Source organism: Dreissena polymorpha, chromosome 5 (genome assembly GCF_020536995.1).
Source record: "Dreissena polymorpha isolate Duluth1 chromosome 5, UMN_Dpol_1.0, whole genome shotgun sequence".
In the NCBI taxonomy this organism is placed as follows: domain Eukaryota; kingdom Metazoa; phylum Mollusca; class Bivalvia; order Myida; family Dreissenidae; genus Dreissena; species Dreissena polymorpha.
Genome location: NC_068359.1, coordinates 92168821 through 92181395, shown reverse-complemented (window position 1 = coordinate 92181395; position 12575 = coordinate 92168821). Strand labels below are relative to the sequence as shown.

Genomic DNA, 12575 nt, shown 5'->3' with positions numbered 1-12575 from the left:
CATCTATCCATGTTTCAAGTTGTCCCCTCCGGTGAAACCGGTAGGGGACAAAAATATGGTGGCATCAATAACCCTAAAAATGGACAGAAAAACAACTCACGCTTTCTGGACCAATGAGTTGGCATTGTCTGGGTCCAGTCTGATAGCGGTCTCAAATTCACTGTGAGCTTCTTCAAATCTGCCCAGATCACATAGTGCCTAGAATATGTACAGGGGTGAGATGAGCAACATAGGGTTACTGTTATAGTGTCTAAATAATGTAACAAGGTGGCATACATGTGAACTTTCTTCCACGTGTCATCAACTTTAACTTTCTTTAAATGTCCTTTTGATTTTGATTTGATTCACAAATTAGCAAATTAACCATGTCTTTTTGTGTTCTATTCAAAGCTTACAAAACCTATTAAACTTTAAATAATTGTATAGCATCTGAAATACAGAAATATGGAAAAAAAAACTGTATAGCATCTGAAATACAGAAATATGGAAAAAAAACTTTTAACAAATACTATAGTCTAAATTAATCACTTACATTGTAAATTGAATGTTAAGTTTCAATGATAGAAATACTCATTTCAAGACAGTATGTTTTAGAGTACAGAGAGCTCTTATACCATATATCACAAGGATGGCAAATACAACATAGGTAAATGTGATTTTTTTAGTCAGTTTTAATAGAGTGCAAACATGTGAAAGTAAGTTTCTTTAGATCAGTTACTTGCAAAAGATTGGAATTGTGGAATACATTTTCGTACATTTGAATAATTGACGGTTTTACTTTTCAATCAAGGATTGAGTAAACCAGTTCTGAGTTTATATTTCAGAGGTAAATAATATACCACTCAAAATTTGTTAAGGATCACTTTTTATAGTATGTGTAATTTTAAGTTCACCCTTAGCTAGATTCAGCCAGCGTCACGCATCAATAAAAAATCAATACATAAAAATAAAATCAAAAACATACATTCTAATATCAAAACCTGCAAAATAACAATTTCAATTAAACAAGAGATTGCCAAGCAATATGGTCCCCTACTTGTGAAACTCAACCATTGTCAGATTATTTTTTTTTATTTGTTGCCATAGCAACCATAATTATTGACGTAGGAAAAAAATGAAATAAGTGCATAATCTCCATATCGCCATCTATCCATGTTTTAAGTTTCATGAAAAAATATGAAGAATTTTAAAGTTATCGCAGGATCCAGAAAAGTGTGACGGACAGACTGACAGACAGACAGACTGACAAAGCGCAAACCATAAGTCCCCTCCGTTTTCACCAGTAGGGGACAATTAAATTGAAAATAATGTGAAAACAAGAGCACCGCCTTGCGGGTGCAGACCGCTCATCTATTTTCTTTTTAAAGGTGAAGGGACTCTCATTTTCAATCACAAAGGAGGGATGGGTGGAGTGAAGAGCGGTGCATTGTGTGGGGGTGTGGACATTTATTACATTTTCTTCCAAAAATGCGAAAAAAAAGGAAAAAAAAAATCGGGGAGGGGGGGGGGGGGGGATTCTTGGGTGCGATGGTTGGCAGTATTTCAAACATAAAATAATAAAAATAAATATTTGTGTTTTTTAACTGTTTCATAAAAAAAATTGGGGGGGGGGGGGGGTGAGGTGGGGGGGTATAGTGTGAGGGTGTGGTGGTAATTTGTGAGATGATCTTAAAAAAAAAAAAAAAATAGGGGGGGGGGGGGGGGATTCGGGTGGGGGGAGGGGGGGGGGGGGGGATTCTTGGGTGCGATGGTTGGACGGTATTTCAAACATAAAATAATCAAAAATAGTTTTGTTTTTTAACCGTTTAAAAAAAAAATTGGGGGGTGGGGTGGGGTGGGGGGGGGGGGTATAGTATGAGGGTGTGGTGGTCATTTGTGAGATGATCTTAAAAAAAAATAAATAAAAAAATAAAAAAAATAGGGGGGGGGTGGGCACGGGCGATGGTTTGGGTGGAGTCTATTGTGGTATGTCAGGTAAGAGTAGTTTTGTCAAAGTATCAATCAAATCTAATCATAAATAAAGAAGTTATGGCAATTTCAGAGAAATTTAATAATTTGACCTTGAGAGTCAAGGTCATTCAAAGGTCAAGGTAAAATTCAACTTGCCAGGTACAGTAACCTCATGATAGCATGAAAGTATTTGAAGTTTGAAAGCAATAGCCTTGATACTTAAGAAGTAAAGTGGATCGAAACACAAAATTTAACCATATATTCAAAGTTACTAAGTCAAAAAAGGGCCATAATTCCGTAAAAATGACATCCAGAGTTATGCAACTTGTCCTTTTACTGTACCCTTATGATAGTTTGCGAGTGTTCCAAGTATGAAAGCAATATCTATGATACTTTAGGGGTAAAGTGGACCAAAACACAAAACTTAACCGAACTTTCAATTTTCTAAGTATAAAGGGCCCATAATTCCGTCCAAATGCCAGTCAGAGTTACATAACTTTGCCTGCACAGTCCCCTTACGGTAGTTAGTAAGTGTTGCAAGTATGAAAGCAATAGCTTTGATACTTAAGGAATAAAATGGACCTTAACACAAAACTTAACCAAAATTTTCAATTTTCTAAGTATAAAAAGGGCACATAATTCTGTCAAAATGCACGCCAGATTTATCTAACTTTGCCTGCCCAGTCCCCTCATGATAGTAAGTAAGTGTACCAAGTTTGAATGCAATAGCATTGATACTTTCTGAAAAAAGTGGACCTAAACGCAAAACTTAACCAAAATTTTCAATTTTCTAAGTATAAAAAGGGCACATAATTCAGTCAAAATGCACGCCAGAGTTATCTAACTTTGCCTGCCCAGTCCCCTCATGATAGTAAGTAAGTGTACCAAGTTTGAATGCAATAGCATTGATACTTTCTGAGAAAAGTGGACCTAAACGCAAAACTTAACCGGACGCCGACGCCGACGCAGACGCCGACGCCAAGGTGATGACAATAGCTCATAATTTTTTTTCAAAAAATAGATGAGCTAATAAAAAGTGATCCTTAGCAAATTTTGAGTAGTATATATACATGTAACAGGCAGTTGAGGGAAAAAATCTCTGCCATTGGAAAGTGATGTGAACTGAAGCTAAAGTCAGAGAACCATAGAGAAGAGAAAGTGACTATAATCTAGCTAGCCTTACCTGAACAAGAAAATTACTTGTGTCTAGCTAGCTTTACCTGAACAAGGAAGTTACAAGTGTCTAGCTAGCCTTACCTGAACAATGAAGTAACTAATGTCTAGATAGTTTTACCTGAACAAGAAAGTTACTAGTGTCCAGCTTGCCTAACCTTAACAAGGAAGCCACTAGTGTCTAGCTAGCCTTACCTGAACAATGAAGTTACTAGTAAGTGTCTAGCTAGCTTACCTGAACAAGGAAGTTACTAGTGTCTCGCCAGCCTCACCTGAACAAGGAAGTAACTAGTGTTTAGCAAGCCTGACCAGAACAAAAAAGTTGCTAGTGTCTAGCTAGCCTTTCCTAAACAAGGAAGTTACTAGTGTCCAGCTTGCCTCACCTAAACAAGGAAGTTACTAGTGTCTAGCTAGCCTTACCTGAACAAGGAAGTTACTAGTGTCTAGCTAGCCTTACCTGAACAAGGAAGTTACTAGTGTCTAGCTAGCCTTACCTGAACAAGGAAGTTACTAGTGTCGAGCTAGCCTTACCTGTACAAGGTAGTAACTAATGTCTAGCTAGCCTTACCTGAACAAGGAGGTTTATAGTATCTAGCTAGCCTTAGCTGAACAAGGAAGTTACTAGTGTCTAGCTAGCCTTACCTGAGCATAAAGTGCATGCCCGTCAGCGTTGTTTGGGAACTTTTTCAGTAGTTTTTCATAGGATTTGATTGCCTGCTCTAGCTTTGTGGTGCTCTGCTCTGCCGCAGCCCTACGATGTTCTGTGAATGAAGTGTGTATAATAGGCCCTAAGGGTACTGTACATACATTTAAACAATTTATTTTTTGTTAATGTGGTACATGAAAGCACATGTTTGGCAATTTAGTCCTAAGGACATTTGCCAATCTAGTATTGTATAGCGCAATATGTCTGAGGTGAGGGAAATGAACTTTATAGTTAATTGTACTTTGTAGTTGAGCTCAGTGCCTTTCAAATCAAATAATACATTAACTGTTTACACAATTGGTGGTGCAATTCTTTTTTCAAACATATTACAATTGTGATTCTGATGTTTGTAACCTATATATTACATTACTCTTACCATGATGCTAAACAGTTTAACTGTATTTAATTTTTTAATTGGCAATTTGAAACTTGATGCAAGCATGATACATGTTAACCAACAGGTTTTTTATTACATGCATCAAAGTAAATTACATTTTGTCACAGTGCTGTGTGTGAACAAAACCTTTGCAAAGCCAAACAAGTCTGTCAGAGAGTGTTTGTTCTCCAGCAGGACATGTTCCAGTGGTTTTCAACTTGTCCTAGTGAAAATTGTACTTTTCCTGGGTCAAAGTAGTATATGTATAATTAATTTGTTATTGTTTTATTTAAGATTAAATAAATAATAAATATGACAGTTCTTAATTGTAACTTTATAGAATAAAATAATTTAAACAAGTTGAACCATTATCTTTGATATTTTCACTTCAATGGTCATATATGTCATTAGAAAGCACACTCTTTCCAAAATATTCAGTCCCTTCTGGACAAAAAACAAACACACTCATAAGTCATTTACAAATAAAAATATGGTATCAAAATAATTAAATTTTACCGGCATAGGACTTCTGAACATATGCATTTGGGAAGTCCGGATTCTTTGAAATACTATGATCAAAGTCTTTTATTGCATCTTCTAATCGGTCAATCTGTATATTTTGCTGAAAAGGAAAACACATCACGTTTAACCACATATATAATCCAGCTATTTAATTTACAATTTAATTAAACCAGATTCATGAACATTTATGGTCATTGGAGTCATAAATATTTGCATCTTTAACAGTTAAGGGTGTTAGCATTACATTAGTGTGATCAAAATCAGATCTCCGTTCCAGCATAAATTAATTCTGTATATAAGTTCTTTATTACATGTACATCTTAAATTAACAAAGCTTTAATCCTTTAAATTTGCACTTCCAGTTGTAATGAATCGACCTTTGAAGTTCACAAGTAATGTGCAAGGTTTTTATTTCCTTATGAAATAACAGATATTGAAAAAGGGTAACAGTCCCAACTAAATATCTTTAAAACATTAAATTTTGCCTTAAAGTTTACTTGACAACTGAAACTTTACTTCGCCTGTACAACATTTGTTATGATGTTATCTCCCAAGTTTACTCGCAGGCTTTTCTAGTTTGATGCTGGTTGCATAAAGCCATTTTTCTGAGTGGGTAAAGGTTAAGACAACAAGCTCTGAGTGTCAACTTACATGTCCCCTGTGGTGATATACATCGCTGTTGCTAGGATCCACTCTGGTGGCATGAGCAAAGTCGTTCATGCCTTCGACTCGCTGGTCTAGACTTATGTACAAGCTGCCACGTTTTATCAGTACGTTCACTTTTATCTAAAATGTTGTAACGTAAATGACATTGAAAGATGAATTGATAGATTTACGTCTATCAAATTATTGTGTTTATTTAATAATTAAGAACATGCTATTTGAAAATATTGTTATTTTTATGCTCATAGTCCTGCAGCACCAAAGGCCCAATTATGTGAGGATATTGCTTTAATCTATATGAGCCTTGCTCTGTGAAACGGGGGTTTAATGCATGTGCGTAAAATGTCATCCCAGATTAGCCTATGTTGTCCGCACAGGCTAATCAGGGACGACACTTTCCGCTTTTAGGGTATTTTCTGTTTAAGAAAGTATCTTCTTAGCAAAATCCAGTTAAGGTGGAAAGTGTTGTCCATAATAAGCCAGTGTGGACTGCACAGGCTAATCTGGCATGAAACTTTTCCCTCATGCATTAGACCCCATTTTTCACAGAGTACGGCCCATATCTTTTTAATTACAATTTTGAACATTAAAAAAACATTAATACATAAAAATTGGGTCTTCTGTTAAGTCAGTTTGGTTATTTATGTATGGGGACATTCTGACTAGTGGCTGCTGTGGAGACAGGTGCATATTTACAATAAAAGGTTTGTACAAATTGTAACTTTTGATCTTAAATAATTGAAATAAAACATATTTGTTCAATTTTTATTGGCGTTTTGTCATGGCTTTTGTTTGGCTAATTCATTAGTTTGCTATTATTCATTGAAATTGTTATTAAAAAACAATAATTTTGTTGGCATGTTAAAAAAATCACAAGCAAAAAATTGAAAGTGGAACCTTTTTTAATTCAAGAACTGCTAAAAACCCAGTAATCATTGGCTATTTTAATGTATGTCCCCAAGAACGTCGTATACCTTTTTATCAAGGTTTTCTACAGCAAGCAGCTGCTCAAAGTCTGCAAACGCCGCTGTGGGCTGGGCGGTGAGCTGGAACATTGTTCCCCTTAGCAACAGGGCCAGCTGCTGGAAGTGGGTGGGTGGGGTAATGCAGATCTCATCAGTGCAAAGTGGAATAATGTGCTCGTAGTCGCCTTCTTTAAGGCACTGTACAGCCTTTCTGAATACACTGCTGACAGATGAAATCAAGACATATTATATATAATCATCTATAGTTAGACAAGAAGTGTGTCTGAAGAACATGAATGCCCCCATATTAAGCTTTGTCTGAAAACTCCACTAATGTTGCAAAAAACTGAACCAAAATATATTGGTATGCAAAATCACAAGTATTAAGTTTCTGTCCTTAATCAGCAATACTTTTTTTAGTTACACCTGACCAAAATTAAAAAAGTTATTTTTTGCTAAATTCAAATGAAGCAAAATTATACTTGTAATTTGTTTGAATAAAGCAATACATCCCGAAAAAGCAATACAATATCCCTATATAGGGGTGCCCAAGAATTAAGTTGCTAATTAGATTATGTGATTTGTCAGCAGTCAAGGGTGGAACAGCTGATGTTTGTACAGCTGCTTAAGTAAAACTGTTAATGCTTGATTAAGATAATTTTTGTTGCAATACATAAGCTTATACCATAAAGGCATCAATATCAGACTCAAACCTGAAGAAGGTATTTAAGTCCGAAATCAAGGAATCTACTTCTTTATAAAAAGAACCTCACACACATAGAAATAATGTCAGACATACCAAGATTAAGTATTCGCCCAATAACTCAAGTTATGGTACAAATATCCGAACCAAAAAGTGACAGAATTCTGAACTTTAACATATGGAGAGTAGTGTTATGATAATGAGCTCACCTTTTACATGTGACCAGGTTTGCTACTGGAGTTGACTGATCGTCATGGTTATTGGGCTGGTTATCACCTGTCTCAGATACCTCTCCAGAAACATGACCATTTTCTTCTGGAATGGAACCAGTCTGCTGTCCAGAATCATCTAAACAAAAAAAATTCATAAAATAAAATGATTCAGCCTTTTTTAGTATTTTCAACATTTTATACCTTTTTGCAGAAACGGTTGCAGTTCACAAACACATTTTTTCTCATTACATGTACTGATAAGCAACCTTTTTTAATTGTCAACGAGTAGGTGCAACAGCTAGTGTTACCCTCGGCGCTGGGGCTTTATTGTTGAAAGCTTACAGTAATAATTTGTGATTACATTTTACAGAAAAATAAACAAACTGCAATTATCATGTCCTAGCATTTTTAAATTTAAAACAAAGAACAATAACTATTTTAAACAAGAGCACCGCATAGCTGGTGCCAAAGCTCAGCTGCAGGTGCAGTTTTGAATAAATGAAAGCTTGTCAGATTATATTTTTTTAGGTCACAGTGACCTTGACCTTTGACCTAGTGACCCCAAAATGGGTGTGGCACGTAGAACTCATCAAGGTGCAGCTACATATGAAGTTTCAAAGTTGTAGGTGGAAGCACTTTGATTTTAGAGCCAATGTTCAAAACCTTAACAAAATGTTAAGGTTTTAGTACGACGACGGCGGACGATGAGCTGGCTATGACAATACCTCGGGTTTTCTCCAAAAACAGCCGAGCTAAAAATAGCGCAATCATGCAATTACAAGCAACCATTTTGCTCTTTTTCTATTTCTTTTAACAGCAGGGTTGTCATTATGATTGTAAACAAAAAATTATTTTGGAATAGTAACCGATTCGGCCGGGGGTCAAAAACGAATTCTAGACATTTTAGGGACAAATTTCTGCTATTCTCAGAGCATAAAAAGTTAAAATGAGGTCTAAAAAGAATAGAAAATTTTAAGATTTTCACATTTTTAGTATACTGTACAATGTAAAATCATATTATATTGATAGATCTTTGCATGTACCAATTCTATCCATTACTCAGTATAATTAAGATTTTTTTTTTTCAAAACCAAATTACGGCCAATATTGACGATGAATGTCGTCCGCCATTTAACGCAAGTGCATATACAAGATGAATTGTGGGATTGGGGAATTCCCATTGAACATGCGTGAATCACGTGACGCGATTTGAGAGCATTGAGAACCGTTTATATTTAGTAATTACGACAAATCAACGACTCAATCTAAACTGTTACATGTACCTCCTTTCAGAAAAGTTTGCGAAAGTGGAAGGGAATTTCTGGGAATAAATACGCGTCTTTCTTTAAATTTTACTGAGTACTTTTCATTCTGGATCGTGATATAACTTGTCAGGTCATTCATGCATGTAGACCTATATGTATGAATAGTTTGGCAATCTCAAAACACGTTATTTACCTACTTATTACATTATGTGTTATGACCATTTGTATAACAAAATGCATTATTTAATTGAAGTATTTTCAAATGCGTATAATTAAATGTGTTATCCGAAATCATTTTCAGTTTTCATTATTCACGGAAAATTAAGAAAAATCTAGCAACAGAAACACATTTCTCGTGTTTTTCATGTACAGATGAAAATCATGCCAAAATTAGACTTCATGTATAACATCACGTCATTCTTCCCCCGGGAAAGCGTGGACTTTAATATTTAGATGCTGAATAACAACTTCGTAGCGCAGAGGTCAATAATATCTTATATTTTGGTAGAAAATCGAAGAGCATTTTTTAATATGTGGAAACCTTTTCTCTAACTAAAAAAACTAGTTAATTACGCTCTACAGTACTACATACGTTGAGATATGGTCAGTAATTATCTGTGAAATGTACAGCTATTTGATACAGTTTCCCCTACCTGAGCGCTGATTGGTTGACGTGCTTACCAAGAAGAATATGATTGACAGCTGGAAAAATCAATATTGGCCACTCGCTGAGAAATTCATTGAAAACAGTAGCTCTTAGGCAGAGTTAATGGACTGACTGAATGACCAGGCGTCGCTCTACTATACTACGGTTATTCCTCGTCAATTATTGTCGGTTTGCGTGATCAAAACTTCCGATCGCAATTTTAAAGATTCAGGAAAAACAACCGATTTTCTGGTGATTTTAACCGATGAATTCGATCAGCAATCGGTTAATAATGACAACCCTGAACAGTGACCTTGACATTGACCCACCTGGCCCCGAGAGCAATCCCAAATTAGGTCTTCATGTTAGCTACCTACACGCATTATTCAGTAAAATCTCCATACAAACTCCATATGTCCATACAATCAAAGTTTCATATGAAGCATTTTTCATTATTTAAGTTATAGATAACGTGTCATTTTAGGTTAACCTCTACGAACGGGAAATGTAACAAACATACTAAGTGACAGGCCAACATGCCTCCTGGGTTCCAAGGGCACTTAAAACTAATTTTTAAAGTAAAATTCATTTTAATTATTAAATACTTACCTGTTATCTCTAGCTAATCCCTTTCCAGGGAGTTAATTATCCGGAAAACTTTAAGCGCTGGGAATCATCCACCTCTAATAAAGAAAACCAAGTCAGGTTAAACATAGTACAATGTAACCTAACCGGAAAACAAGAACAACAACTCATCTTTCCTTTACAAAAACATAAAATGTCGATGAGCAGGGTTGGAGGTGGGACTTACCGATAACAGGTAAGTATTTAATAATTAAAATGAATTTTACTTTAAAAATTTGTTTTAATATCATAAATAATTACCTGTTATCTCTAGCTGATTTTGCAGATTATCTTCGTTAGTACCATATTGTACGTACTTAATTCTCGGATGGCCTAGAGTACTAACGCCATAGAAGAAATTACAGTTTGAGCCACAACAAGAGGACCCAACATATACAAATTGTCTTGTTGGCACTCAAGAGAACGAAGATAAAAAGAGGAGGAGGTGGTAGGATTCCTCCAGAAAGCAGCTTGAAGCACTTCAGACAGTGGGGTATAATTAATATAAGCCCACGAAGCCGAAAGAGCTCTTAATGCGGTCTTATCTTAAACAGGGATAAATCACTGGATGAAAGAGAAGAATAAGCTTTCTTAATTGTCGAGGCTATCCAACGGGAAATAGAAGCCGCAGACACATCGCCCCCCCCCTTTTAATGGAATGAAGTCTTTTATGAGAACCTCGAATAAACTTTACTCTCTTAAGGTAGAACTTCAAAGCCCATCAGGCAAAGGAGTCTATCATCATCTTCATGTCCACAAGTTCTAGAAAGACTTGGAACTTTGAAGGGTTTGGAAGCCATAGAGGGAAGTTGATTTTTAGCAAGAAATCCTGGCTGACATAATAATGTAACAGATCCATCGACAGCATCAAAACGAAGATGGTTATCTTCTATAGAAAGAGAATGAATTTCACTTCTCCGTTTGGATGAAGCCATTGTAAGAAGAACAAGAGCACCGCCTTGCGGGTGCAGACCGCTCATCTATTTTCTTTTTAAAGGTGAAGGGACTCTCATTTTCAATCACAAAGGAGGGAGGAGTGGAGTGAAGAGGGGTGTATAGTGTGGGGTTGTGGACATTTATTACATTATCTTCCAAAAAAGCGTAAAAAAAAAAAAAAAAAAAAAAATCGGGGGGGGGGGGGGGGAGGGGGTTTGGGTGCGATGGTTGGACGGTATTTCAAACATAACCGTTTTTAAAAAAAAAATGGGGGGGGGGGGGTATAGTGTGAGGGTGTGGTGATAATTTGTGACATGATCTTAAAAAAAAAAAAAAAAAAAAAAAATCAAAAAAAAAAATTGGGGGGGGGGGGGGGGGGGGGTGGGGTGGGGGTATAGTGTGAGGGTGTGGTGGTCATTTGTGAGATGATCTTAAAAAAAAAAAAAAAAAAAAAAAAAAAAAAAATAGGGGAGGGGGGGGGGGAGGGGGGGAGGGGGGGGAGGGCACGGGGGATGGTTTGGGTGAAGTCTATTGTGGTATGTCAGGTAAGAGTAGTTTCATCAAAGTATCAATCAAATCTAATCATAAATAAAGAAGTTATGGCAATTTTAGCAAAATTTAATAATTTGACCTTGAGAGTCAAGGTCATTCAAAGGTCAAAGTAAAATTCAAGTTGCCAGGTACAGTAACCTCATGATAGCATGTAAGTATTTGAAGTTTGAAAGCAATAGCCTTGATACTTCGAGTGGATCGAAACACAAAATTTAACCATATATTAAAAGTTACTAAGTCAAAAAAGGGCCATAATTCCGTAACAATGACAACCAGAGTTATGCAACTTGTCCTTTTACTGTACCCTTATGATAGTTTGTGAGTGTTCCAAGTATGAAAGCAATATCTATGATACTTTAGGGGTTAAGTGGACCAAAACATAAATCTTAACCAAATTTTCAATTTTCTAAGTATAAAGGGCCCATAATTCCGTCCAAATGCCAGTCAGAGTTACATAACTTTGCCTGCACCGTCCCCTTATGATAGTTCATAAATCTTGCAAGTATGAAAGCAATAGCTTTGATACTGTAGGAATAAAGTGGACCTAAACACAAAACTTAATCAAATTTTCAATTTTCTAAGTATAAAAAGGGCACATAATTCTGTCAAAATGCCAGTCAGAGTTACATTACTTTGCCTGCACAGTCCCCTTATGATAGTTAGTAAGTGTTGCAAGTATGAAAGCAATAGCTTTGATGCTTAAGGAATAAAATGGACCTAAACACAAAACTTAACCAAAATTGTCAATTTTCTAAGTATAAAAAGGGCACATAATTCTGTCAAAATGCATGCCAGAGTTATCTTACCTTGCCTGCCCAGTCCCCTCATGATAGTAAGTAAGTGTACCAAGTTTGAATGCAATAGCATTGATACTTACTGAGAAAAGTGGAACTAAACGCAAAACTTAACCAAAATTTTCAATTTTTTAAGTATAAAAAGGGCACATAATTCTGTCAAAATGCACGCCAGAGTTATCTAACTTTGCCTGCCCAGTCCCCTCATGATAGTAAGTGTACCAAGTTTGAATGCAATAGCATTGATACTTTCTGAGAAAAGTGGACCTAAACGCAAAACTTAACCGGACGCCGACGCCAACGCCAACGCCAACGCCAACGCCAACGCCGACGCCGACGCCAAGGTGATGACAATAGCTCATAATTTTTTTTCAAAAAATAGATGAGCTAAAAACGGTCTTCCAGGTTAGGAACTGTAAAGAAGACTGATCAAGAGGTTCATAGGGAGCCTTAGTAAGCGAACCAAGTACACAAGCTAAATACCATTT

The 12575-nt window shown here is 36.2% G+C and overlaps 1 protein-coding gene across 2 annotated transcripts in view; it reads right to left on the bottom strand.

The window, feature by feature from the left end:
- LOC127881958 (mitochondrial import receptor subunit TOM70-like) overlaps positions 1-12575 on the bottom strand; it is a 39864-nt gene that overhangs the window by 5418 nt on the left and 21871 nt on the right. The window contains exons 6-11 of one of the 2 annotated variants that reach the window (XM_052430233.1): positions 7268-7406; positions 6365-6575; positions 5379-5513; positions 4722-4827; positions 3766-3884; positions 101-198 (exon numbers count right to left, since the gene is read on the bottom strand). In XM_052430233.1, the coding sequence (XP_052286193.1) occupies positions 101-198; positions 3766-3884; positions 4722-4827; positions 5379-5513; positions 6365-6575; positions 7268-7406 (808 nt within the window). Of the gene's footprint in view, positions 1-100; positions 199-3765; positions 3885-4721; positions 4828-5378; positions 5514-6364; positions 6579-7267; positions 7407-12575 lie in introns of both variants that reach the window. The other variant, XM_052430231.1, reaches the window with a different exon arrangement.